The sequence below is a fragment of the Rutilus rutilus genome, assembly GCF_951802725.1.
Source record: "Rutilus rutilus genome assembly, chromosome: 4".
NCBI classification, from domain to species: domain Eukaryota; kingdom Metazoa; phylum Chordata; class Actinopteri; order Cypriniformes; family Leuciscidae; genus Rutilus; species Rutilus rutilus.
Window position 1 is genome coordinate 45732261 of NC_140212.1, and position 24386 is coordinate 45756646.

The window sequence follows — 24386 nt, forward strand, 5'->3', positions numbered from 1 at the left end:
TTTGTCGGTTAACCGCCAAATCGCGATTTTTGTTGCTTCATCACCGCGGTAAGAAAATATCCCATACCGTCACAGCCCTACCTGTTACTGTTACTCAGTCCTGTTACGGTTTATATTAGTAACAGGACTGAGTGTAACAGGACTGAGTTTTTAACATAAAATTAGCAAACACATGAAATATAGCCACATAGCATACTTGCTAATAGCATGAGGATACTGAGCAAATTCTAGTGATTTGTATCTTTAAAATAAACAAATAACATCATATAAATAATTTAGGTAACAGGACAGTATGTTGAGATTGACCTTCTCAGATATAGTTGGAATATCATCAAATATACAGAAAATAAAATGAGAGGACTTACTTTTTGTCTTGTCATTGTCTTCAGAAGATCTAGATGATGTGACTTCCTGTTGAAAATGTGTCTTATGGAATGTTCCAAGTTTTTTAGAGGGGGAAATGCGTTAGTGTAACAGGACTGAGTGAAAACCCGGGGACATGACTAAAATGTTTATTTTATTTAAAATATTGGATCAAATATTTTTTTCTCATGAAATCTTTTATTTTTAAAGCATAGATTGGATATAAAGTCACACAACAATGCAAAAGAAATAAGATTTTTGAAGGATTTTAATCATTATATTTCATGGTAAAGTTTAGAGATAGAGAGTGGAGACATGCAACAAATGCTATTTTTTTTAGTGTTCTAGGTAGTTTTTATTCATGTTTTTAATTAAACATTTAAAATTTGCATTTAGCTTAATGTGCGGGACACTTTGCTTAATAATAAAATGGATTTTAGAGTTAATTTTCATGCATTTTTATAATGTCCTGGGGACAGAAATGTTATCCATTCGGTGGAATGGCTCATAGACAGTAGAACATTTATAGTTAAAAGTTAAACAGGCTCTTTGATGAATAGCAGCTATTGAGTAAAGTAACGTTAGACAAGGCTCTGATGATGATGATATCTAACAATGCACGTACTTCAAAAAATATAACGAGTAAGGCCGGTGACACACTGGATGCGTGGCGTGTCCGTTTTTATTTCGGCTCCCATGTTAACAGGTTAGAGCTAGCACACTGTCTGCGTGAGCCGTGCGGTAAACGTGTGCATGCTAGAAATAGAACCGACGCCTATTTTTCACACGACACACAAGCATGTTGGAAGCGTTTCCAGGCAAAATAGAATAGAAAAATGTTTGTCATTTTGACACGAATACATATTAATAAATAACATTTTGATATTTGAAAGTCTCTAGGTTTTGACATAAATGCAGATATAAATGTAATTAAAAATAATAATATTGATTTTCAAATACTGCACCTGTCAATACAGAACAAAATATTCTGTATCCTATTTTGTGTCAATACTGGCGACGTTGTCTTTGCTGCTATATATTTGTTTAACATGAAGTATAGGCCTTCCACAACTCTCTCCCCATATGTCAAATATATCACCAATGAGGCTTATATGTCACCTAGCAGCAGCAACGCCGCGTCAGACACGCTTCTGGTGTGCAAAGACATAGAAACATAGAGTCACGCAGCCGTTTAGGTGTCACCGGCCTAAAGAAGGCATTACTACTAATTACCATAGTTTGTTTTTCACAGTCAGTAATTAATAACTGTAACATGAGGTGCTGGAGAGCATTATTCGTTTGAATGCAAAATACAATTTCACCACTAGATTGGAGAAATTCCTACACACAGTCCCTTTAAACTGAGTTTAGAGTTGAAAGTCTAGTTTTGCTCGTATCATCCAGACATGTTTCAGTGAGTCTCATTGTGTCTCATATTTCCTCTCTCTTCTCTGTGTATCATTGTCTGTTTCTCTTTATTTCACTGACAGAAGTTCAGCTGTGTTATTAATGTAATGAAGAGACAGTGAGAGATTCTAGAACATCTCACTGTCACTGATTTATCATGCAGCTCAAAGCATTATGGGTAGAGTCTCTCATCAGGCTATTCTCACTCATCAAAACAGTTTCACTGATGATCCACCATAAAGTCTAAACCCAGGATAGAGTGTGTGTGTGAATGTGGTCTGGACTGTGTGAATGAGTCTCAGTGTGTCAGAGACGCTGTAGAAAGACAGAGTTCCTGCACTGTGATCCACACACACTCCTGTTCTCCTCACTCCTGTCCTACTGCTGATGGGCTTTACAGGGACTTTAGTCTCTCTGTTATTGTGTCTGAATGAGTAACTGGAGGAAGAGCAGTGCAAACCCCAGGACTGATCATTATGTCCAAACACACACTCATGACCCGATCCCTTCCTGCTGATGCTCTTATATGACACTGATATACACACACTCCCACTCCACTCAATCTCCCAGTAACAGCGTGCACACACACTCTCTCTACACAACACCTGCCACACTTTATCAAATCTGTCTGGATGATCAGGATAAGGCTGAAGCTCTGGGTCAGTGTTAGTAATCACTCTGTTATCCTCAGACAGACGGAGGAGTGTATTCACTGTGTTTGGATCCAGAGTGAACTGATGAGAATCTGATGGAGAGAAAACACACATCAGTGAATTACAGAAACTTTCTATCTTGAGTCTTCATTTCAGATCTGACTCGTTCATTTAGGATTGTAAGCAACCAATGATAATAAAGCACTAAAGAAATATCATTCTGTAATGGTGCTTTTCCACTGCGTGGTACGGCTTGGTACAGTTCGGTTCGCTTTGGCTCTGTTGCTTTTCCACTGCAGTTAGTACCGCTTCAAAGTAGGTGGGACTGATCGTTATAGTTGCGTCTCTACTGCCATGACATCATCATATTAAATGTGAATTTTTAATTCCGTGTTTCCCCATCCGCTCCTCAGCGAGAGGAACGTCTGCACCTCGTCCACTGACCACGATTCAGCAATTTCTTTTTTTTTGAAGTTTATATGTTTATGATCTGCAGTGAAGTTTATGATCTGCAGTGTTTTCATGTCACATTTTAGTATTGGTACGGTGCGCTTGGAACCTCAACAGAGGTGGTACCATAAAGCGAGCCGTACCGTACCATGCAGTGGAAAAGCGCCATAACAGCAACCAATAGGATTGTAAGCAACCAATGATAATAAAGCACTAAAGAAATATCATTCTGTAACAGCTTTTGTCCTGAATGAGGTTCTGACTGAAATCGCCATGGTTACCAAAACAGAAAAGTGTAGCGTATGGACAGGACTCATGATTACTTTACATTATAAATTTTGGGAAAGCTTATAGCTTTTAACCTGGTAAATATAATTCACTAACTGGAGCCGCCTGGTCTGTAAGAGACATCCTCCTGGGGTGTTTTACGACCCCCCCAGAAAGCAAAGAATAACACCAAATGGACCCCAAAGAGCTCCGAAAAGCCTTGGTCAAATTGCTTTTTGACACTTTCATGCCAGCATAAAAGTTAACAGAAACCAAGTAAGAGTGTAACTGCATGTTTTATGGCAGCGTTATTATTTGATCAAAGTAAACTTGGAACCAAGACAAAGAAAGTTTTTCCCGCTTGAAATGTCACGTTCCAATTGGCCCGACACTCCACAGGAGGAGTGTTTGTCGCATCCTAGAAAAAGCGAAACACACTCTGTGTTCGCTCTCTTGTTCCTTAGTCTCGTCATCCTTGTACTCGTCTCGTCTTTACTTAAATTTTGTTTTGTTTTAGTCGTAACTCCGACTTCTTGTTTAATAGTCTAGTGTTCATTCACTTACACCTGTCACAGGTCGGGATGGGCCAAGCCAGACTGCGCCCACCCCTGAACCAGGACCATCTCGAGGAGCGTGTCAGAGGGAGGAGTCGGAGACAGAGAGTAAATTCAACAAATTTTATTTAGAAGTAAAAGCAATTTGAAAATCCTAATCTAAAATCTTCTTCCTTCTTGCCCTCAGGGATCGAAGGTGAACGGTGCAACAGCCGGGGTCTCTCCCGCTCTCTTCCTCAGTGCGGGCCCTGTAGTGGATGGAACAGTGAACAGGTAAGTGGTCAGGTAGGTCTTTCACAGGTGGGGATGCAGTGAACAGGCGAGCGGTCCGGTAAGTCTCTTCTGGTAAATAAATACTTCCAACCTTCCTTCCTTCTTTCACAGGTGCAAGATTTGAGGCAGATGGATATCAGTCGAGTACGTATGCAGCAGGTAAACGGTCTTATGGTGGGGCGGCTGGGGAGTCTTCCTTGGGTAAGTAAGTGATTCCAACCTTCCTTCCTCCACAGGTACGAGATCTGGAGCAGATGGACGTCGGTCAGGTACGTATACGGCAGATTCACAGTCTGATGATGGGGTGGCGAGGGAATCTCCCTGGGGTAAGCGAATAATTCCAACCTCCCTCTCTTCACAGGCACAGAAACTGGAGCAGATGGATACTCCAGACAGAGTGTACCAACCTCACGTTCGTGACAGAAGGACAGCCACTTCTCTCAGCACAGGTGACTATAGGAATACAGTAGACTCGAAGTCGACAGGCTGCACAGGGCTTCTACTGAGACAGACAGAAGGAATACTTCAAAGCAAGCATACAGTTCACATGAGTTGGAAGGGGACGAACACTTCTCACGATACAGATGAGTTGCAGGAATACAGCAGACTCAAGTCGACAGGCTGAACAGGACTTCTTCGGGCACAACAGAATGGATGTTTCAGACAGAGCGTGCCAGCCTTACGTTCACGGCAGAGGTACAGTCCCTTCTCCCAGCACAGATGGACTACAAGGATGCAACAGACTCGAAGTCGATAAGCTGCACGGGGCTTCTACTGAAACAGACAGAAGGATGCTTCACACAAGGTATACAGTTCATAGGCATAGAAGGGAGCGAGCACTTCTCACAATACGGCTGCGTTGCAGGAATACAGCAGACTCAAAGTCAGCGGGCTGAACGGGGCTTCTACTGAGACAGACAGAATGGATATTTCAGACAGAGCATGCCAGCCTCACGTTCGTGACGAAGAACAGTCACTCCTCCCAACACAGATGGGCTGCCAAGATACAGCAGACTCGAAGTCAACAGGCTGCACGGGACTTCTGAGACAGACCGCGAACATTTCAACAGGACATCTCCTCTCCTATTAGCTCAAACAGAGGGGTTAATTCAAATTCCAGATGATAATTCTTCAACATCCACACGGTTAGAACAGATCAATGACACAGAACTCTCACTATTGACAGTAGACCAGCGTAGCACAGGGAGAGTGCACGGCAAAGGGAATGTATCTTCCACACACACACAGCAATTCCACTTCTAGCATATAATGTGGGGGAAACGTCAATCTTAGGCACTGCAAACTCACTTCACAAAGTGGAATTTAAAGCCAGCACTCACCCTTGGGTCTCTGTGCGAGGGGGGGCCGAGATCATCAATACTGCTGGGGATGCTTTAGGATATTTTTCTTCACATACACAAGCAGAGTTCACATCACCATTTTTAATGGAGAGAGAGATAAAAGACCGGTAATGAATCCATACAATCCACTCAGTGATATTTATGATCGTGATCCAAACACTCCCAGCCACATCCAATTCAGTGTCAAACACATGCAATTATGAGACTCAGTTCTCAGTTACTTAGCTCTTCTCCAATGCAAACGGGGTATTCCACTCTCCCTCTGTTGTCCTCCTGTCTCTCATCAGCTCACACTCTCCTCTTCGTTCGCCCGTCCTCAAATAACTGCAACCGCCCAATAAAACAACTTCTCACGGGGGAGAAAGAACCAACGCCCAACCACCTCTCTCTCCTGCTTTTTATCCTCTCAAATGCTGGCGGGGGTTCTTCCAGACTCTCTGGGTAAATTCCCCACACCTGTTGCCAATCCGTTCAGGTTGTCATGGCGACAGACGTACACACAGGCCTGTGGACGGAGTTTCACCCATAAGTGTCCCACCGGAAACACTTCTCAGCAAAAATAGGTTCCATATACTTTTTGTCACATTGTGACATACCCCCCCTGCCAAACCGTTCTAGTCCCGAGAACGGTCTCCAGACACCCAGTCTCCATAGCTGGCTGGAGGCTGACCTCGATTCTCTCGCTGGGACCGTCGAGGTGGAGAAACAGGTGCTTCAGGTCGTGGTCCTAGGCCTAGGCCTCTTGGAATCACCGCCCATCCTACCAGCGGGGGCATCCCGGACGTCTCGACCGGTGGATTCTCCACAACACATTTTGGATAGTTTGGACAAGGGCGAATCAAATTACGGTGTAACACCCGTTGGGGCCTGCCTTTCCTTCTGGTCGCAATGCATATACGGGTTGGTCTGGGTGTGGCTGTCCCTGGACGACAAACGGCTGAGCCTCCCACCGGTCACTCAACTTTCCCTTCCCTTGTCGGCGATTGTCCCGCACCAGCACCCTCTCCCCTGGCAGTAGCGGTGCCTCTCGAGCCGTCCGGTCATACAACCTCTTGTTCTTTAACGCTGCTCGATTAATCTGGTCAGAGACTCGTTCGTACGCCGACTGGAGGCGTTGGTGGTGTCCCATCACCCAATCTGTCAAGCTACCTCCCTCTTCCCCTGCAGTGGTCCCCAGAAGCATATCCATTGGAAGTCTCACATGTCTGCCGAACATCAGGTAAGTAGGGGCGTAACCGGTGGTACTGTGCACACTGTTATTGTAAGCCTGTACCATCGCCGGGAGCCTGTCGACCCAGTGGCCTTGCTGTTCCTCCTCTAAAGTTCCTAATAAACTCAGCAGGGTCTGATTAAACCTTTCACACCCCCCGTTCCCTTGAGGGTGGTAGGGAGTCGTGTGGGTCTTCTTGCATCCGTACAGTTGGCACAGCTCATGGATCACCCTGGACTCAAAATTGGTTCCTTGGTCTGAGTGGAAGATTTCAGGGCATCCGAATGGTTGGATCACATACCTCCAGAGGGCGTTGGTGGTGGTGATGGCGGTTTGGTCCACAGTTGGGATGGCCCAAGCGTACTTGGTAAATAGGTCGGTTATCACGAGGATGTTCTGGATCCGATCCACTGGCCGCACCAAAGTCAGATAATCCATGGCCACCATATGCAGCGGTGCCTTGGCCTGAATCGGGACCAGCGGTGCCCGTGCCTCCTTCCTGATCTTAAACAACGTGCAGCGTGGGCACCTCTGAAGGTAAGTCCTCGTGGTACCCTCCATCCCGGGCCAGTAGAAGTGTCGCCTCACCAGTGCCAATGTCCTCTCCTGCCCCTGGTGTCCCATCCTAGTATGATATACCTCCAACAAAGCCTGGCAGCGCCCTTCAGGGACCACGATTTGACATACCTCATCGCCCCGACCTGAGTCCTGGAGGGCCCTACAGAGCACACCTTCCTTCAGATAAAGTCTCCCCCTCTGTCCCAGCAGGCCCCGCACAATCCGAGTCTGAGCCCGGCATGCCGCACCCTCAGGCCAGGCCTTCTGTTCTAGACACGTTCGAACCAACGCTACATCTCCATCTTCGCCCTGCCACAACCTCCATCGCGGTGGATCCCACCCCCAACAAGGAGGGGGATCCTCCGGCGTTTGCCCCGGTGCCTCTACAACTCCCACCATCAGTCCCTTGTCGGACCCCGCTTCTGGTGCCGGTACCTGACCTGCCAATCCTTCGCCGGGTAACCTGGATAGTACATCGGCATTCGTGTGTTCTCTTCCTGGCCGGTACTGGATCTGATAATCAAAATTGGCCAGTTGTGCCACCCAGCGTTGCTCCACCGCCCCCAGTCTAGCAGTCTGCAAATGTACCAATGGGTTATTGTCCGTAACGACCCGTACCTTGGCTCCCCACAAATAATCCTTGAATTTTTCACACAACGCCCATTTCACTGCCAGCAACTCAAGCTTAAAAGAACTGTAGTTAGCGTCGTTCTTCTCCGTTGGATGTAGACTTTGGCTTGGATAAGCAATTACCTTTTCCTCTCCCTGCTGCTTCTGTGTCAAGACGGCCCCCAAGCCCAGGTGGCTAGCATCGGTGTACAGAGTGAAGGGTTGTGAGAAGTCGGCATAGGCTAGGATCGGGGCCTGTAGTAGTTCCTGCTTGAGCTTCTGGAAGGCGGCTTCACAAGCCGGATCCCATTGGATCGAAGGGGACCCTCGCCCCCGGACTCTTCCCGTACCTCCCAGCAACTGGTTGATCGGTTTAGCAATTTTAGAGAAATCCTTAATGAATCGTCTATAGTAACCCACAAAGCCCAGGAACGAACGAACCTGGCGCACCGTCTTGGGCGCAGCCCACTCCTGCACTGCCACCACCTTCTCCGGATCAACTGAAATCCCTGCCGACTACGCCAAAAGTCTGTCACAGGTCGGGATGGGCCAAGCCAGACTGCGCCCACCCCTGAACCAGGACCACCTCGAGGAGCGTGTCAGAGGGAGGAGTCAGAGACAGAGAGTAAATTCAACAAATTTTATTTAGAAGTAAAAGCAATTTGAAAATCCTAATCTAAAATCTTCTTCCTTCTTGCCCTCAGGGATCGAAGGTGAACGGTGCAACAGCCGGGGTCTCTCCCGCTCTCTTCCTCAGTGCGGGCCCTGTAGTGGATGGAACAGTGAACAGGTAAGTGGTCAGGTAGGTCTTTCACAGGTGGGGATGCAGTGAACAGGCGAGCGGTCCGGTAAGTCTCTTCTGGTATTAAATACTTCCAACCTTCCTTCCTTCTTTCACAGGTGCAAGATTTGAGGCAGATGGATATCAGTCGAGTATGTATGCAGCAGGTACACGGTCTTATGGTGGGGCGGCTGGGGAGTCTTCCTTGGGTAAGTAAGTGATTCCAATCTTCCTTCCTTCACAGGTACGAGATCTGGAGCAGATGGACGTCGGTCAGGTACGTATACGGCAGATTCACAGTCTGATGATGGGGTGGCGAGGGAATCTCCCTGGGGTAAGCGAATAATTCCAACCTCCCTCTCTTCACAGGCACAGAAACTGGAGCAGATGGATACTCCAGATAGAGTGTACCAAGCTCACGTTCATGACAGAAGGACAGCCACTTCTCTCAGCACAGGTGACTATAGGAATACAGTAGACTCGAAGTCGACAGGCTGCACACGGCTTCTACTGAGACAGACAGAAGGAATACTTCAAAGCAAGCATACAGGTCACATGAGTTGGAAGGGGACGAACACTTCTCACGATACAGATGAGTTGCAGGAATACAGCAGACTCAAGTCGACAGGCTGAACAGGACTTCTTCTGGCATAGATGAGGTGGATATTCCAGACAGAGCGGGCCGGCCTTACGTTCACGGCAGAGGAACAGTCACTTCTCCCAACACAGGTGGACTACAGGGATACAGCAGACTCGATGTCGACAAGCTGTACAGGGCTCCTACTGAACAGACAGAATGGATGCTTCAAACAAGTATACAGTTCATATGCGTGGCAGGAAACAAACACTTCTCACAATACAGCTGGATCGCAGGAATACAGCAAACTCGAAGTCGACTGGCTGAACAGGGCTTCTTCGGGCACAACAGAATGGATGTTTCAGACAGAGCGTGCCAGCCTTACGTTCACGGCAGAGGTACAGTCCCTTCTCCCAGCACAGGTGGACTACAAGGATGCAACAGACTCGAAGTCGATAGGCTGCACGGGGCTTCTACTGAAACAGACAGAAGGATGCTTCACACAAGGTATACAGTTCATAGGCATAGAAGGGAGCGAGCACTTCTCACAATACGGCTGCGTTGCAGGAATACAGCAGACTCAAAGTCAGCGGGCTGAACGGGGCTTCTACTGAGACAGACAGAATGGATATTTCAGACAGAGCATGCCAGCCTCACGTTCGTGACGAAGAACAGTCACTCCTCCCAACACAGATGGGCTGCCAAGATACAGCAGACTCGAAGTCAACAGGCTGCACGGGACTTCTACTGAGACAGACCGCGAACATTTCAACAGGACATCTCCTCTCCTATTAGCTCAAACAGAGGGGTTAATTCAAATTCCAGATGATAATTCTTCAACATCCACACGGTTAGAACAGATCAATGACACAGAACTCTCACTATTGACAGTAGACCAGCGTAGCACAGGGAGAGTGCATGGCAAAGGGAATGTATCTTCCACACACACAGCAATTCCACTTCTAGCATATAATGTGGGGGAAACGTCAATCTTAGGCACTGCAAACTCACTTCACAAAGTGCAATTTAAAGCCAGCACTCACCCTTGGGTCTCTGTGCGAGGGGGGGCCGAGATCATCAATACTGCTGGGGATGCTTTAGGATATTTTTCTTCACATACACAAGCAGAGTTCACATCACCATTTTTAATGGAGAGAGAGATAAAAGACCGGTAATGAATCCATACAATCCACTCAGTGATATTTATGATCGTGATCCAAACACTCCCAGCCACATCCAATTCAGTGTCAAACACATGCAATTACGAGACTCAGTTCTCAGTTACTTAGCTCTTCTCCAATGCAAACGGGGTATTCCACTCTCCCTCTGTTGTCCTCCTGTCTCTCATCAGCTCACACTCTCCTCTTTGTTCGCCCATCCTCAAATAACTGCAACCGCCCAATAAAACAACTTCTCACGGGGGAGAAAGAACCAACGCCAACCACCTCTCTCTCCTGCTTTTTATCCTCTCAAATGCTGGTGGGGGTTCTTCCAGACTCTCTGGGTAAATTCCCCACACCTGTTGCCAATCCGTTCAGGTTGTCATGGCGACAGACGTACACACAGGCCTGTGGACGGAGTTTCACCCATAAGTGTCCCACCGGAAACACTTCTCAGCAAAAATAGGTTCCATATACTTTGTGTCACATCGTGACACACCTCAAAGTGAAACAAACTTAAATCAAGTCTTAGCAGCTCACACGTGAACCGTTTTGAAACTCCCGTTCCGACGCGCACTCAGGAAGAGGCAAGAGCCAAAGAACATTTCAAACGGACACGCAGACATCGGCTACTCGCCGTCCACCTCCAACCACAAGGTTTTCAATGCAAGTATTTTTGATCTTTTACCAAGATTTAAATGCGTATTACATTTCCCTGTTTAAGGTGATTTTGATACTTTGCTGGTTCTCAAAGGCACATGGTGATTTGTTTACTATTCTGTAATCTGTTGTTTTTCCTTTCTGTTTATTTTACTTTCATTTTACTGTCCCATATATATATATTCTTTGTTAGATGTAGTTGTAACGTTACTTTCATAATCGCATTTTATTAAAAACTATTATACTCTTGATCGTCTCTGTCTGCTGCTCACAGGACAAAGCCTCTTAAATGTGTTCGATCTTAAAGCTACAAGCTCGATAAATTCGTGAGTGACCTACCAGTCAATAATCTCGTAAACAAGACAATTATTCTCTGTGGCCAAGGGAATATATATTTTCTTGAGAATTTATAAAAATATCTATTTTGATAATGATTCGTCTGGCGGACAGACGGATTATCTGATACAATTTGATTTGGTAGGCATTCACAAGATTTGAGATAGCCCCTCTGTGCATTTATAATTAATTGTAATTCGTTGTGATTGATTGTTTACATACAGAGATCCAACTATATGGGCTGTGTATTACCTTTTGGGTAATTTTAAATTGTGTAAGTGATAGCCAGTATGTTTAGTTATTGATTTATTAATAATTCATGAAATTAAATGAAAATTAGTAAATCAATAACTGTACATTCCCCTCACTCGGGATATTGTCCTTACAAAAGATAGGACTCTTATGCTCAAATATTTCTGTAATCAGGAATTATGAAACTGTCTGATCTTTTACAGTTTTTTTAATTGCTTTGCCACAATTTTCACGAGCAAGTTTTACATTTTCAAAACTCTTCGTACTGATATCACAACAGATCATCAGAAGTGTGTGTGTGTGTGTGTGTGTGTGTGTGTGTGTGTGTGTGTGTGTGTGTGTGTGAGATAGATAGAGAGAGAGACAGAGTGTGTGTGTGTGTGTGTGTGTGTGTGTGTGTGTGTGTGTGTGTGTGTGTGTGTGTGTGAGAAAGAGAGAGAGAGAGAGAGAGAGAGAGAGAATGTGTGTTTGTTTGTTTGTTTGTGTGTGTGTGTGAGAGAGAGAGTGTGTGTGTGTGTGTGTGTGTGTGTGTGTGTGTGTGTGTGTGTGTGTGTGTGTGTGTGTAGACATACATTTGTGTAGTCCTGCTGTAATCCAGATCTCTCCTCCATGATCCACACTACAAAACACACACAGTTAATCAGTAAACACTCTCAGACACACACACACACATTTGTAGAGCAAATAGGACACTGATGACGACGGTTACTTTTGATATGAACCAAATTCTCAGATTCTGTCAATTTTATTACGAACTTCAAACAATAAACAACATTTTATCTGCTCAAAATCACACAATGCTCTAAGATCTTACACACAGACTATGTAAGATAAGGACTAATTACTAATGACAGATCTAATGTGTAAGATCTATGTGTAAGACCATGACTAATATTGAATAGTCAATATTATAAACACTACAGATCATTTGTTAGACACTACATCAAAAAATATAAAGCAGGGCTCTCAAGTTTTGAACTGAGTTCAGAGTGAGATTTTGGCGGCGGCCGCAGGGGTTTGGTGGGGACAGGTGTCTGATCTCATAAATGACACATATTCTTACAAATAAAACACAGTAATTTGCACAGTAATCTGCACAGTCATTTTAAAAAATCTAAACATGTTAATAAAAACATTACTATTAGTACTCTTATAAAATTTAATCAGGCAATCATACATTTGACAATTTTATATTTATATATGAATGTCAAGAATTCAGAAGTGACGGTAGGCTATATATAAATAATATACAATTAAATTATGCTTATTTTAAATGTATTGTGCAGACTAGGTATACAAAATATATGCTTTTAATAATCTTTCAGTGCGCAAAACCATGATAATATGAAACGATTCAAAACAGCGCACAAAGCGCGTATGCGCATCGTGGGTGCAGAATGATGTGCTCAAAGCAACATGGAGTCACAGTGTGCAGCGCTGCACAAGTGCGCTTTTAAAAGTTCACGGCACAAAGCGAAGAAATGTCGAGCGCACAAATCCTAGTGTCTATCTGTCCAACAGTTTATTGATCATTTGTTTCTTCCCAGTTTTAAATTCCAGTTGTTGTGCGTTTGATGCTGTTTACAGTCCTTGTGATGTGTGTGATCTAACAGGCACACGGTAGCGAGTCGTTTAAAAACAGCAACAAACGTAAAATACAAATACACAAAATAAAGTCATTTTATGCAAATCCAAAGCCTTTTATCTACAGATCAAGCATTATAATGTGAATATCATATTGGAGAGAGTTTTACCGTGCATCCTGCTGTAACCGGACGAGGCGCGCGCGCTGTTTGAATACTGAATGGAGAATGATTGACAGCCGCAGCGCAGAGGAGGGAATACGAGTTTCCATAAACTTTAATTTAATGACTTGAGACTTATGTGCCTCACATTAAGCTATGGAATGGCTTCAGATGACTTTGTGAAATTATAAATCAGACCTGACCCAAGTCACCCAAACTGACGTGTGTCGCTGTCGCGCACGAGCCTGTGAAAATCTTACCCAGATACAGCTATTTTCTGATTGGCTGTTCGGTAGCTATATTTTTTTTATTTGATAGCTGGTGCGTGTCAGGGCCTTCAAAGCTCTATGAGGAACTCACTTGATTCCTCTACCTGTTTCACTGTTTAAAAAAATAGCGCCGCAACTTGGTGGGCGTTATCCTCGTAATGTCTCTGCGTGAGAAATACATGGTGTGGCGTGTGAACGGGTTGAAATGCGTGTGTCTCACGCCCAATGCGTGAGACTTGAGAGCCCTGATAAAGTCATTGCTGTGTCCAGTGATAAAACAAAAACCAAAGGGTCTCTTATACTCATTAAATGAAACCTTCCTCTTATTATTGAGAAATGTAGGAATGATAAATCTGCAGGTTGAGCTGTTTCTGTACAAGCATCCAGGGCAAGAAAATAGCTTTTGTTTCTGTCTTTGCCCCAGCAGTTTCTGATGCAGTTTCTTTTCAGTGGTTAACTGATCAGTTGCTGCTCTTAAATGAGTATGCACTTATTATTGGAGGAGACATGAATGCACTTGCAGATTTGATGCTTGATAAATCCACTACTATATTTTCCAAATCACAAGAGATAACATCAGTAAATGTTAAATCCTTTATGCAAACCCTTAATCTCATAGATGTATTACGTGTTCAGGATCCATTGGTTGGAGATTACGCTTTCTTCTCTTCGAGGCATCAGACACATTCCAGAATAGACTATATTCTGTGTTCTCGTGAATTCAGGATGTGTTTTGAGGGCATCACAATCCTTCCTGCTGTAATATCTGACCACAACCCGCTGCTGACCAAGTTTATTTACTGCTCACATGATAGATCTCCAAGATTTAATATATCTCTTCTACAGGATTCTGGGTTTTTAACAGATTTCAAAAATAAGTTGAAAGACTTTTTGAACATAACCCTTAATAGTGTGGATAATCACATGATGGTGTGGATGGCCACAAAATGCTTTATTAGAGATTTCTCTTTATCATCAAATTTAAACAAAGTATGAAAGTTACAAATTGAGAAATTAGAACAAATGTAAAGTCCAGGTTCAGAAAGTAAAAGTCCTCCTGAGTATTTTGTTCTAATCACCTGGATTTGCTAATTCAGCCAGGAGAACATGGGTGGAATAAACATATGGCATGACTTCTACTTTCTGACCCCTGGACTATACACCTCTGCTCCAAAGACATCAAGTTGATAAAAAATTTTTTTAAGATCTGTTGAAAATGTGTTAAAGAACTCTTTCTAATACTAGTCTAATATTAGTCTAAACTAAATGATTTGCTTTGAAGAAAGGCTGACTTCATTATGCATAGAGTCCGGCAGAAGTTTTATGGGCCAAGACCCAGTAAGTTATTGGCTTTACAACTCAGACAAAGTGAAGCTTGGGCTATTATTGATCATATTTATTTTTCTACAAAAGGCTTAGTAAAAAATCCTAGAGAGAGAAACAACTTTTGCAGAACATTTTAAAGATTTATATCAACTGAAGGATAGTATAGATATAGTTGAGTGTCATACATTTCTACATGACATTGATCTATCACAGTTAACACGAAGTGAATCTGAACAAATGAGTCAGAGAATAACACTTGAGGAGCTGTGTGAGCATTAAACATTAAAAACAGCGAATAATTACACTTCCTAAACTCCTGACAGTTATAGAAGAATTTGGCCAGATGTCTGGTTATAAACTTAACATCCATAAAACACATGCCCTCGGTTTGAACTACATACCAAGCAACTCTATTAGACAGAAGTATAAATTAAAGTGGGACTCAGGAATTATAAAATATCTTGGAATCATCATTACACTGGACCTGCAAAAATTGTATGAAATAAACTATAGTAAGATTAATGATAACATAAAGAGGGATCTTTCAAAATGGTCAACAATAATTTTAGACTTCAGCTCAAGAATTGAAGCGATAAAAATGAACATTCTACCGAGATTGTTGTACCTATTCCTCTCCCTACCAGTTCAAATCCCAGACTCCCAGTTTACAGCATGGAACAAACAAATATCTAGGTTTATTTGGGCAGTTAAATTCAAAACACTAATTCTGGACAAAAAACAGGGGTGGCCTATCATTACCTAATTTAAGAGATTATTTTTTTGCCGCTCAGCTGAAATATATTACGTGTTGGTGTTCTCCAGTCTATTGTGCCAAATGGAAGCAGGTAGAGCTTACTCAGAACAGATACCTGCCCCAGGCCAGGCTGGGAGACAAGCATCACAGACATCAGGACAATGATAATTTTACTGTAACTGAAACATTAAAAACATGGACAGACATCGTTAGGAGATATAAATTGGAAGGGGATTGTATGTTGCTGCTGTGGCCTTCACGGACATCTTTGTTCAAACCAGGCTTAGCAGACAAAGCTTTTACAAAATGGATAGATAAAGGTATAACAAATATAAGCACGCTGACAGAGGGGAAGGTTTTCAAATCATTCGAAAAAGTTAAAAATGAATTTCATCTAGTAAATAAAGACTTGTTTCATTATTTACAACTAAGACAATTTTATGATACACAGGTAAAAACAAAGATATCAACAGAAAGCAATGCACTGATAGGGATGTTGTTGGAGGCCTACAAGCAGCTCCCTTCCAGGATTGTGTCTAAACTGTATGCATGCCTTCAGAAATGTAACAGTAACACTTCATTATATGTTAAGCTTAAATGGGAAGAAGAATTGCAGATTGAATTGTCCGAGTGTGATTGGCATTTAATGTGTACAATTCGACACAGCTCTACTAGCTCCAGACGATGGAGAGAATTTGGCTGGAAAAATTTAATGCGTTTCTTCATTACCCCTCAAATTACAAGTAAACAAACTGGTAAACAACAACAATGCTGGAGACAGTGTGGACAAATTAATGCCAATCACAGTCATGTATTCTGGTTGTGTGTTAAACTTAAACCATTCTGGGATGGTATAAACATACTTCTGGAACACGTCTTGAATTATAGGGTCCCCACGGACCCCCAAACTTTATATCTGGGATTGATCCCAGAAGGACTGATAAAGAAAGAGGACAGGTATCTCTTTAAAATAATGACTGTTGCCAGTGCTAAGGCCATCACCAGGAAATGGTTAAAAAGTGATGCTCCAACAACAAGACAGTGGATGGAAATTATGGAAGAGATCTATGCAATGGAGAAAATCACCTTTTACCTGCAACTCAGAGCAGAGGACTTAGAACAAAATTGGAAGAAGTGGTTACTTTTCAAAGACATGGACAATTCCCACTCTTTTGAATGAAAAAGTCCTCCCCCCATACATACACTTAGTTTTTGTTTTGTTTTTTGTCTTTTGTTCCTTTTTTTTGTTTCTGTATTGTTTCTTTTTGATACCGTTTTTGGGTTTTTTCCTTTCCCCTTATAAGTTGTATTCCTTACAAAATACAAAATAAACAGTTATAAAAAAAAAAAAATATGAACACAAGAGGGAAATCATTGTTGTGTCCATGAAGATGTGAAAAAATAGGCATAAATCTAGCTTACACATTTACCCAAATTATCATACGCCTGTTTAACCGAAGCTAATTTGGGTGTGTTTCTCCATCCCCAACGTCACTTCTCTGTGTTTTACGGCCCTGACAAGAACGTCGGTCTCCTCGGCTGTGAACCGCGCCTGGCAAATCCGCCGTTATAATAGCAATTCGCCATGAAACAAGCGTGCCTGCTCTTAAAGGGAATGTGAGATGATGCTCTGATTGGTTTATTTCACGTTACGCCCAAACCACACCTATGAATAATGAAGCTACTTCAGACCAACCCCTTTTAGATTTGCGAGACCCACCCCGAGACCCACCCACAAAGTTACTTGCATTTCGCGCTTGATACTTGCGTTTCAGATTGTTAAAATAGGGCCCAATATGTTAATGTCTTTACTCTTTTCAATTACTGAAATTTTAGCTTTTCATCAAATTCTTCAATAAACTTACGCATTTCTCTTGCTTCTCTGACAGCATCGACTATTACTGTGGCAACTTTGCCATCTGCTAGGGTGTAGGGATTTCTCTTACTCACATCATTGAATTTCTGTTCACTTTCAGCATTATATAAGTTCATGATGAACCCTCTGTTACGTCCGGCAATTCCTTTCTGCTTTTTTCTTTCATTTGTGAGTGCCTCTTTAATAAATGTTTGATCATTTATGAGCAACCCACAACAGTTTGCACCCTTTGCCAAATTCATCCCACCCAGAACAGACTGTCCCGTCTTCAGGCCATCGGGACTTAGCTTGAATCTGGCCGGAATATCGATGATGATAGGTTTTCTGTCGGGAAACACAGCTTTAAAATTGGCACGTGTCTTGACCTGGCTGATCAGAACAGCTGACTCCATTTTCTTTCTTTTTTTGTCAATGAAACTCTCCGCAATGGTGTTGTGTTTGTCAGGCACCAGAACGCAGAAGTTGGGCTCTGGGTAATACACAAGGAGAGGATGTTCCTCTGCCACGGCTACGCGAATCCAGCGGTCCAGCCAACTCGCAATGTGAAACTTGCTGCCGCTGTCAAACTCATAACCAGTCGACATCACGGTGGGCGGGATGGAGTCTTTTCTCTGCTCCTCTCTCACAATTTTTAAGTATTCACTGTAGATGGAGTTGAAACGCATAGTATCGCTATCAACGAAACTGAAGTAAACCAGGCAACTTCGATCTTTCCCCCTCAACTCCTCCACAAGTTTTGTAGTAGCTGCGTCATCTTTCAGACGCTCTCTAATGGCGCTTTTCCACTACACAGTACCAGCTCGCCTCGGCTCGGCTCGGCTCGACTCGACTCGGCTCTGTTTGGTTTTCCACTGTGTAAAAGTTGCACCTGTACCTGCTTCCAGGTACTTTTTTTCGTACCACCTCCGGCGCGGTTCTAAGCGGGCTGAGGCGAGCTGAGGCGATACTAAAATGTGACGTGAAATCATGGCAGACTGCTGATTGGTCAGAGAGAATCGTCACTATTCACTGCGTCATCATTGCACGCGCCAGACGCAGTATCCTGAATAAAAAACAGCAAAAACAAAAACAAAAACATCCAAAAACAGCATACACTCAATTTCCTCCATTGTCCTGTGTGTGTAGGTAGCGGGTGTGTCTCGCGCGTCTCGCGTAAAAGATTAAGTCACGGCAGTTTCCTGCGGTGTCGCTATGACGTCCAGGTACTATTGTGGAGGTACTATCTGCAATGGAAAACGGAGCGAAAAGTGAGCCGAGCCGAGCTGAGTCGAGGCGAGGCGAGTCGAGTCGAGCTGGTACTGGTAATGGAAAAGCGCCATAATACTCTGGTACGGTGGCTCAGTCGCATCTTTTGCTATTGTTCCACCGCTTCCCCAGGTGTACGTGATTATTGAATACTTGATTTTACAGTCGTACCTGAAGGTCTCGAGTTTCTTCAGGACCTGAACTAGTTCTGGGCTGTGTTTTCCATTCATGCCAAAAATCACGGCTACGTCTTCCAGCACGTCTTTGCCATTCTTGTCCCTCATAAATTGCCTATCCTCTTCCTCAAAGCCGTTAATTATAGCATCGAGTAGATCAAGACATCTCTCCTGTGCCTCTTCCACTGAATCCACCTTCAAGGGTATATTGATCAAAAACCTGACCTTTAACTCCTGATGAAGAGACAGAACACACTTATTAAGCAATTTGGTCAGTGAAAGAACCAACACATTCTCCCTCCCAACTCAACACATATTAACGCTTGGTCAGGAGAGTAAATGATGACAGAATTTTTATTTTTGGGTCAACTAACCCTTTAATCTCACCGTAATATCTAACTAACTAACCAACGATGCATCGTACTATGCATCGTACTAATCTAACTAACCCTTTAATCTCATGGGGCAGTCATGGCCTAGTGGTTAGGGAGTTGAACTGGTAACCCAAAGGTTGCTGGTTCGATTCCAGAACCGGTGGGAAATGACTGAGGTGCCCTTGAGCAAGGCACCTAACCCCCAATCGCTCCCCGGGCGCCACACAAAGGCTGCCCGCTGCTCTGGGTGTGTGTCTCCACGTTTGGTGTGTGTGTGTGTGTGTGTGTGTGTGTGTGTGTGTGTGTGTGTGTGTGTGTGTGTGTGTGTGTGTGTGTGTGTGTGTGTGTGTGTGTGTGTGTGTGTGTGTGTGTTAACTACTCTGCTCCTAATGTGTGTGCATTAACTTGGATGGGTTAAATGCAGAGGTCAAATTCCAAGTATGGTAACCCACTTTATGGTAATTCACTTTCACTAAACTCTTATACATTTAAAACAATACAATATTGGTTTGTTGATTTTTACATATGGAACACATTTTATTTTCTACGTATTGCAATAAAAATGTTCGAAGCAAATACTTTTTTTTTTCTAATCAAATGTCTTGTTACCACTTTAGGATATATTCTGGATGTTTAAAAGAAGACTTTTGTTACTTTACTTAAAGCAGACAAAGACCACTTATACATATTATGACCACATTATAAAGCGCTTTAGAAGAAAACTTTGTTTTGACGCTTTACGCAAAGAATAAGATGTAGTATGATACTGTGGAGATCTTAAGTAAACAATGTCAAGATATGAAACTGTGGGATATATAATATAATCTATTATAACTTAAGTGGATAAAATTATGTACATTGTGTGTTTTAAAACATCATATTATTAATAGTTTCACCCACAAATAGTTAAGTTTTGTTACAATTGTTACGATTATTCGTGAGATGATACAACACATTATTAGGTTGTTTATAGGCCATTATGCGTGTATTATAATGCATTAAGAATACCCTTATAATGCATTATAAATGCAGGCTTCATCTGGTGTTATAATACATTGTACTCTTAAAAGTTATAACCCCAATTAGGTAAGCATTATAATGTATTGTAACTGGTGTTATGATTATTCATAAGATGACACAACATTTAATAATAAGGTTGTTTATAAGGCATTATTTATATATTATAAAGCATTAAGAATACCCTTATAATGCATTATAAATACAGACTTCATAGAAAGTGTTACCACATTTAGCATTCAGATGCACAACAAATGGAACAAATATGCTTTTAATCATTGTATAATTTATTTTAAAATCATTTGTAGATTTGTATAAGTGGTTGATCATATGAATTGAAAGTTTAATGACATTTGTAAGCATTTCAATTTCCATTAAAAACAGTGATCTGTTAATCATTATGTACTGTTTAATAAGGTCATTAGTAAAAATTAACTAGCACTTAATCTTACATTTCTAGCTATGTGAATATACTGTATATTAATCTAGCTATGTGAATATACTGTATACTAATAATCTGTTAAGCATTATATAATGTTTGTTAGTTATTTTGAAGTATTACAAAGATGAAAAGTATGATGCGTAGCACATAAACTGTGTGCTTGCATGGTACCTTTAAATATAAACTGGATAGTGGAGTAGTCAATATTTCATAATTCAGTGTCTACTGTATCATAAATAATGTTAAATATAATGTCTGACCTGAACAGAGGGGTCTCTGGGCCTTTTGCCTCCTGGGACTGCACTTGCCATCTCGCTCTTCGTTGCTCCAAACCAAGTGAAGTCCAGCTGCTGATCCGAGATATATAAAGGATCTGAGGGTGGTTATAATATTACAGACTGAGAAGAGATGGGATTGGTTTCTTGACAAAACTGCTGTGCTGTTCAAGTTCAAGGTTCCTTGTGACAGTAAGGTAATTTAACCCTTACCAGACATCCCCCATTTTGGCAAGTGGGGCATAAATGACATACCCAGAATAAAAAGGTTGCTGCTCATAAGTCATTCTGGGGTGTGTTTCCCGCTTAACTACCATAGTACAATACATTGTTAAAGAAATCAACTAGCTAGTCACGACTGTTTCCCAAAACCGTATTGTCACAAATTGGTCGTTCAACCACTTTGGTTAATGATGTCACCATAGACTGTAAAAAATATGGACGTAGTGTCCGTGACGTGACATTACCCCAAAGTGACATCAATCCAAGGCAGCAATCCACCTGTCACTCAAGTGACCAAGCCTTTAATTATGCAGAACTTTACGGCTTAATAAAATGTTGTAAAAAAAAAAAAAAAAAAAAAAATTCACCTTCCTCACAGTTGTCATGAAGGGTAAAATTAGCTATATAGACCAAAACCAATTGTTGCACCAGGCTGAAAACATATTTTTTTCTGCTGTAAATTTGGTCATTTTAACATGTGGGTCTGTGGGATTGACTCTCTTCTGCAGCCGGTCGATGAACTGCAGTTTAAGTCACTTCCGTGTGGCTTCAAGAGAGAGACTGGAAGGTTGCCGCTCAGACGTCACGCAGGTGGTGGAGTAATAACGACTTTTAATGAATCTGTTTGAGATGGAATTAATGCCAGATGTTTTGCTATAAATTACAGACATGACATCTGACGACCAATTTTCTTTTTTCTCAGTTATTTTGCTTTATTTCCAGATTCAATCATAGGCTCGTTCTTGTGTACTAGAGCTCGTTCACACATGCGCACTCTTCAAAAACTAGGCTTTCAATCTCTTGACAAACTAAAAGACGTAAATGACATTTGTATGTATTCTAAATTAAAGACACAGGTTGTACTGAATGTCAGCTTGCTTATTTTGCTCAAGATCAGGATTTATTGAGTCCACATGTCATGCAAACAAGAAAATCGAGCGCAGCGTTAGTTCAGACAGGCCATGTAGGCATAGGCTGCGATCAGCTGTCAAACCGCTCCACCCACTACCGTTCTACATCAGACCGGGACTCTGGGAGGATATACAAGGGTGTAACTTTGGTTTGAGAGGGGTGGACACAAAATGGGGGAAAATGTTTTCGCAAAAAAAAAAAGTGGGAAAAAATGTAAACCCATTTACTTTATTTACATACCTTTTTGGACTATGGTGATCCAAATCCAGGAAATAATTAAGTTGATTATAATGATAAATTCTGCAAAAAACAATATAGTAGGCTACTAAACTATGTATAAGAGAAATATGTCATACTTTCTTTATTGTTTAATAGGCGCCGATTGCCAAGACTTGAGAGAATCATTTTATAAAGTCAAAAATGTACACCAATGTTTTGTGTAAATAAAATGTAAATAATGTGAGACTCAATTTCCACTTTAAAGAGGATTAATCTAACTTTCTAACTTTAATAAGGATTAATCTATATACAACCTAAAATGTATGCAGTGCAAATTCAATTATAAATAAATAAACATGAATAAGTCTTACTCATGTTTATTTTAATTGAATATTATGTATTTATTTATGTTAAAATCTGTGCAATTAATGTGTATTTAGTTGTGACCATAGTTGTTCAACGATGTTTTTGGGAAACGCACCCCTGAATAGACACATAACTAACATATATTTAGAAAGCCAACACTTGAGAGTTTACAGTTCAAGACTCGGAATTACTGAGACTGCTATTAATACGGCGATATACAAGCTCAAACATAAAAAACTGTATCCTCTTTAAACTATTAAGGAGTTAATATTAGATTGTTTAACTTGTTAACACTCACCGAGATACAAGTTCACACCTGACGAAATACAGCTTCAAATATAATTGTTCCAGTGTTCATGACAATCCTCATTATCTTTTAGAGTTAATATCAATTCACTACCTCTCTGCATCTGCACTGCAACACATCTCATCACTCTGCTAATATATTTTCTTTCTGAGCAACCCACAAAGGGGCGGGGCTTCCTATTTTTCCACCAGTAGTAATTTTCCACTTGCTAACACACTGTGGGATTTTGCATAGGGGTTACATATGTAATACTAATAATATTAGAATTTAGCTACAAATTACAGCCAGATATCTCCAAGCCAATATGTTAATTTTGTCTTAAATTGCAATGTTAGTTTGTTTATGTTAAGCATGTACTTAGATAATAAAATCAACATTAACAATGTCATTTAAACTATTGTATAACTACCGTATAAACACTTAAAAAAATAATGGTCTTTTTCTAATCAGAAGTCCGGCATAGAGTACTACTCATTTAAATTCATTAATGACAATTTTTAAGGGAGACAATCTTTAGAATCAGAATCTGACAATCTTTAACAAACTTACGCAATTCTCTTGATTCTCTGACAGCATTGACCATTATTGTGGCAACTAAGCCATTTTTCATGGTGTAACCCCAGTAACGATACGCTATGTTAAAGCTGGGGCCTGGGTAAGTATTTGTTTCACAGTTATGATTACCTATAATAATCACATTTATTTTTTCTTCCCTTCAGCAGCAAAAAAGATGAATAAATCCAATACTGGTCTTATGAGTCTTTTTATATATTTAAATAATGTTGTATTTGTTGGATAGCGCTGTAACCTCTAAATCATTCTAAAACATTCCCATAACCTGTTACAATCATAAATTGTTCTCACCTGCAGGTTAAAGATGCTAGATGTTGTTTCAGGCTACTCGGCGGTGTCCTTAAACCAGCTCAGTCCTGGATTTGGTTTCACTGGGCGTTTGCTAGTATCAATATCTAAACTACAGCAAAATAAAACATTTCTAGAAAAAAATCTGAAAAAATTTGGGAAAAAAGAGTCTTGTCTTGACAGTTTTTCGAATCACCGCAGAATGGTTTCGCTTTACTTAAGAAAAATTCTAAATAATACAAAGACAATAAATTCCCCAAGACACAGGAAATAAAGCCTTTTATATGCTCCCTGTCATTGGGCGGTCTTAAGAGTTTGGGGCTGTCATTACATTGCAGCAACTCCTTACAAGGTAAATAACTGGCCTCGGAATTATCCAAGGTTAAGGCAAGTTTGCAAGAAGCACACATACATCTTATTTTCTGCAACTTATGCTTGTGTAACTGGCGTGAATTATTCATTGATTTGTTTTGACTTGTGTTTTTTTTTTTTCTCTTCTGTATTGTATTATTTTCTTTCATTTACTCTT

The 24386-nt window shown here is 41.6% G+C and overlaps 1 protein-coding gene across 3 annotated transcripts; it reads right to left on the minus strand.

The window, feature by feature from the left end:
- Window positions 1-8: 8 nt before the first annotated feature.
- On the minus strand, window positions 9-24113 carry LOC311289570 (stonustoxin subunit alpha-like). 3 transcript variants are annotated; one of them, XM_084407683.1, is made up of 6 exons: window positions 22988-23097; window positions 22345-22404; window positions 20956-21068; window positions 18858-19096; window positions 12044-12090; window positions 9-2515 (listed from the first exon to the last, which is right to left on the minus strand). In XM_084407683.1, the coding sequence occupies exons 3-6, from the start codon at window positions 21004-21006 to the stop codon at window positions 1980-1982; spliced, it is 873 nt and encodes a 290-aa protein (XP_084263809.1). In that variant the 5' UTR covers window positions 21007-21068; window positions 22345-22404; window positions 22988-23097; the 3' UTR covers window positions 9-1979. The 3 variants fall into 3 exon arrangements, with proteins under 3 accessions (XP_084263809.1, XP_084263808.1, XP_084263807.1); XM_084407682.1 differs by lacking the exons at window positions 22345-22404; window positions 22988-23097 and adding an exon at window positions 23861-24113; XM_084407681.1 differs by lacking the exon at window positions 22345-22404.
- Between the last annotated feature and the right edge of the window lie 273 nt (window positions 24114-24386).

Coding starts and splice junctions, on each gene's coding strand:
- LOC311289570 (XM_084407682.1), bottom strand. CDS start 21,006: ATGGCAAGTGCAGTCCCAGGAGGCAAAAGGCCCAGAGACCCCTCTGTT. Junction 19,097..20,955: donor CCAGAGACCCCTCTGTTCAG/GTCAGACATTAT, acceptor TCTCTTCATCAG/GAGTTAAAGGTCAGGTTTTT. Junction 12,091..18,857: donor AAGAAACTCGAGACCTTCAG/GTACGACTGTAA, acceptor TGTGTTTTGTAG/TGTGGATCATGGAGGAGAGA.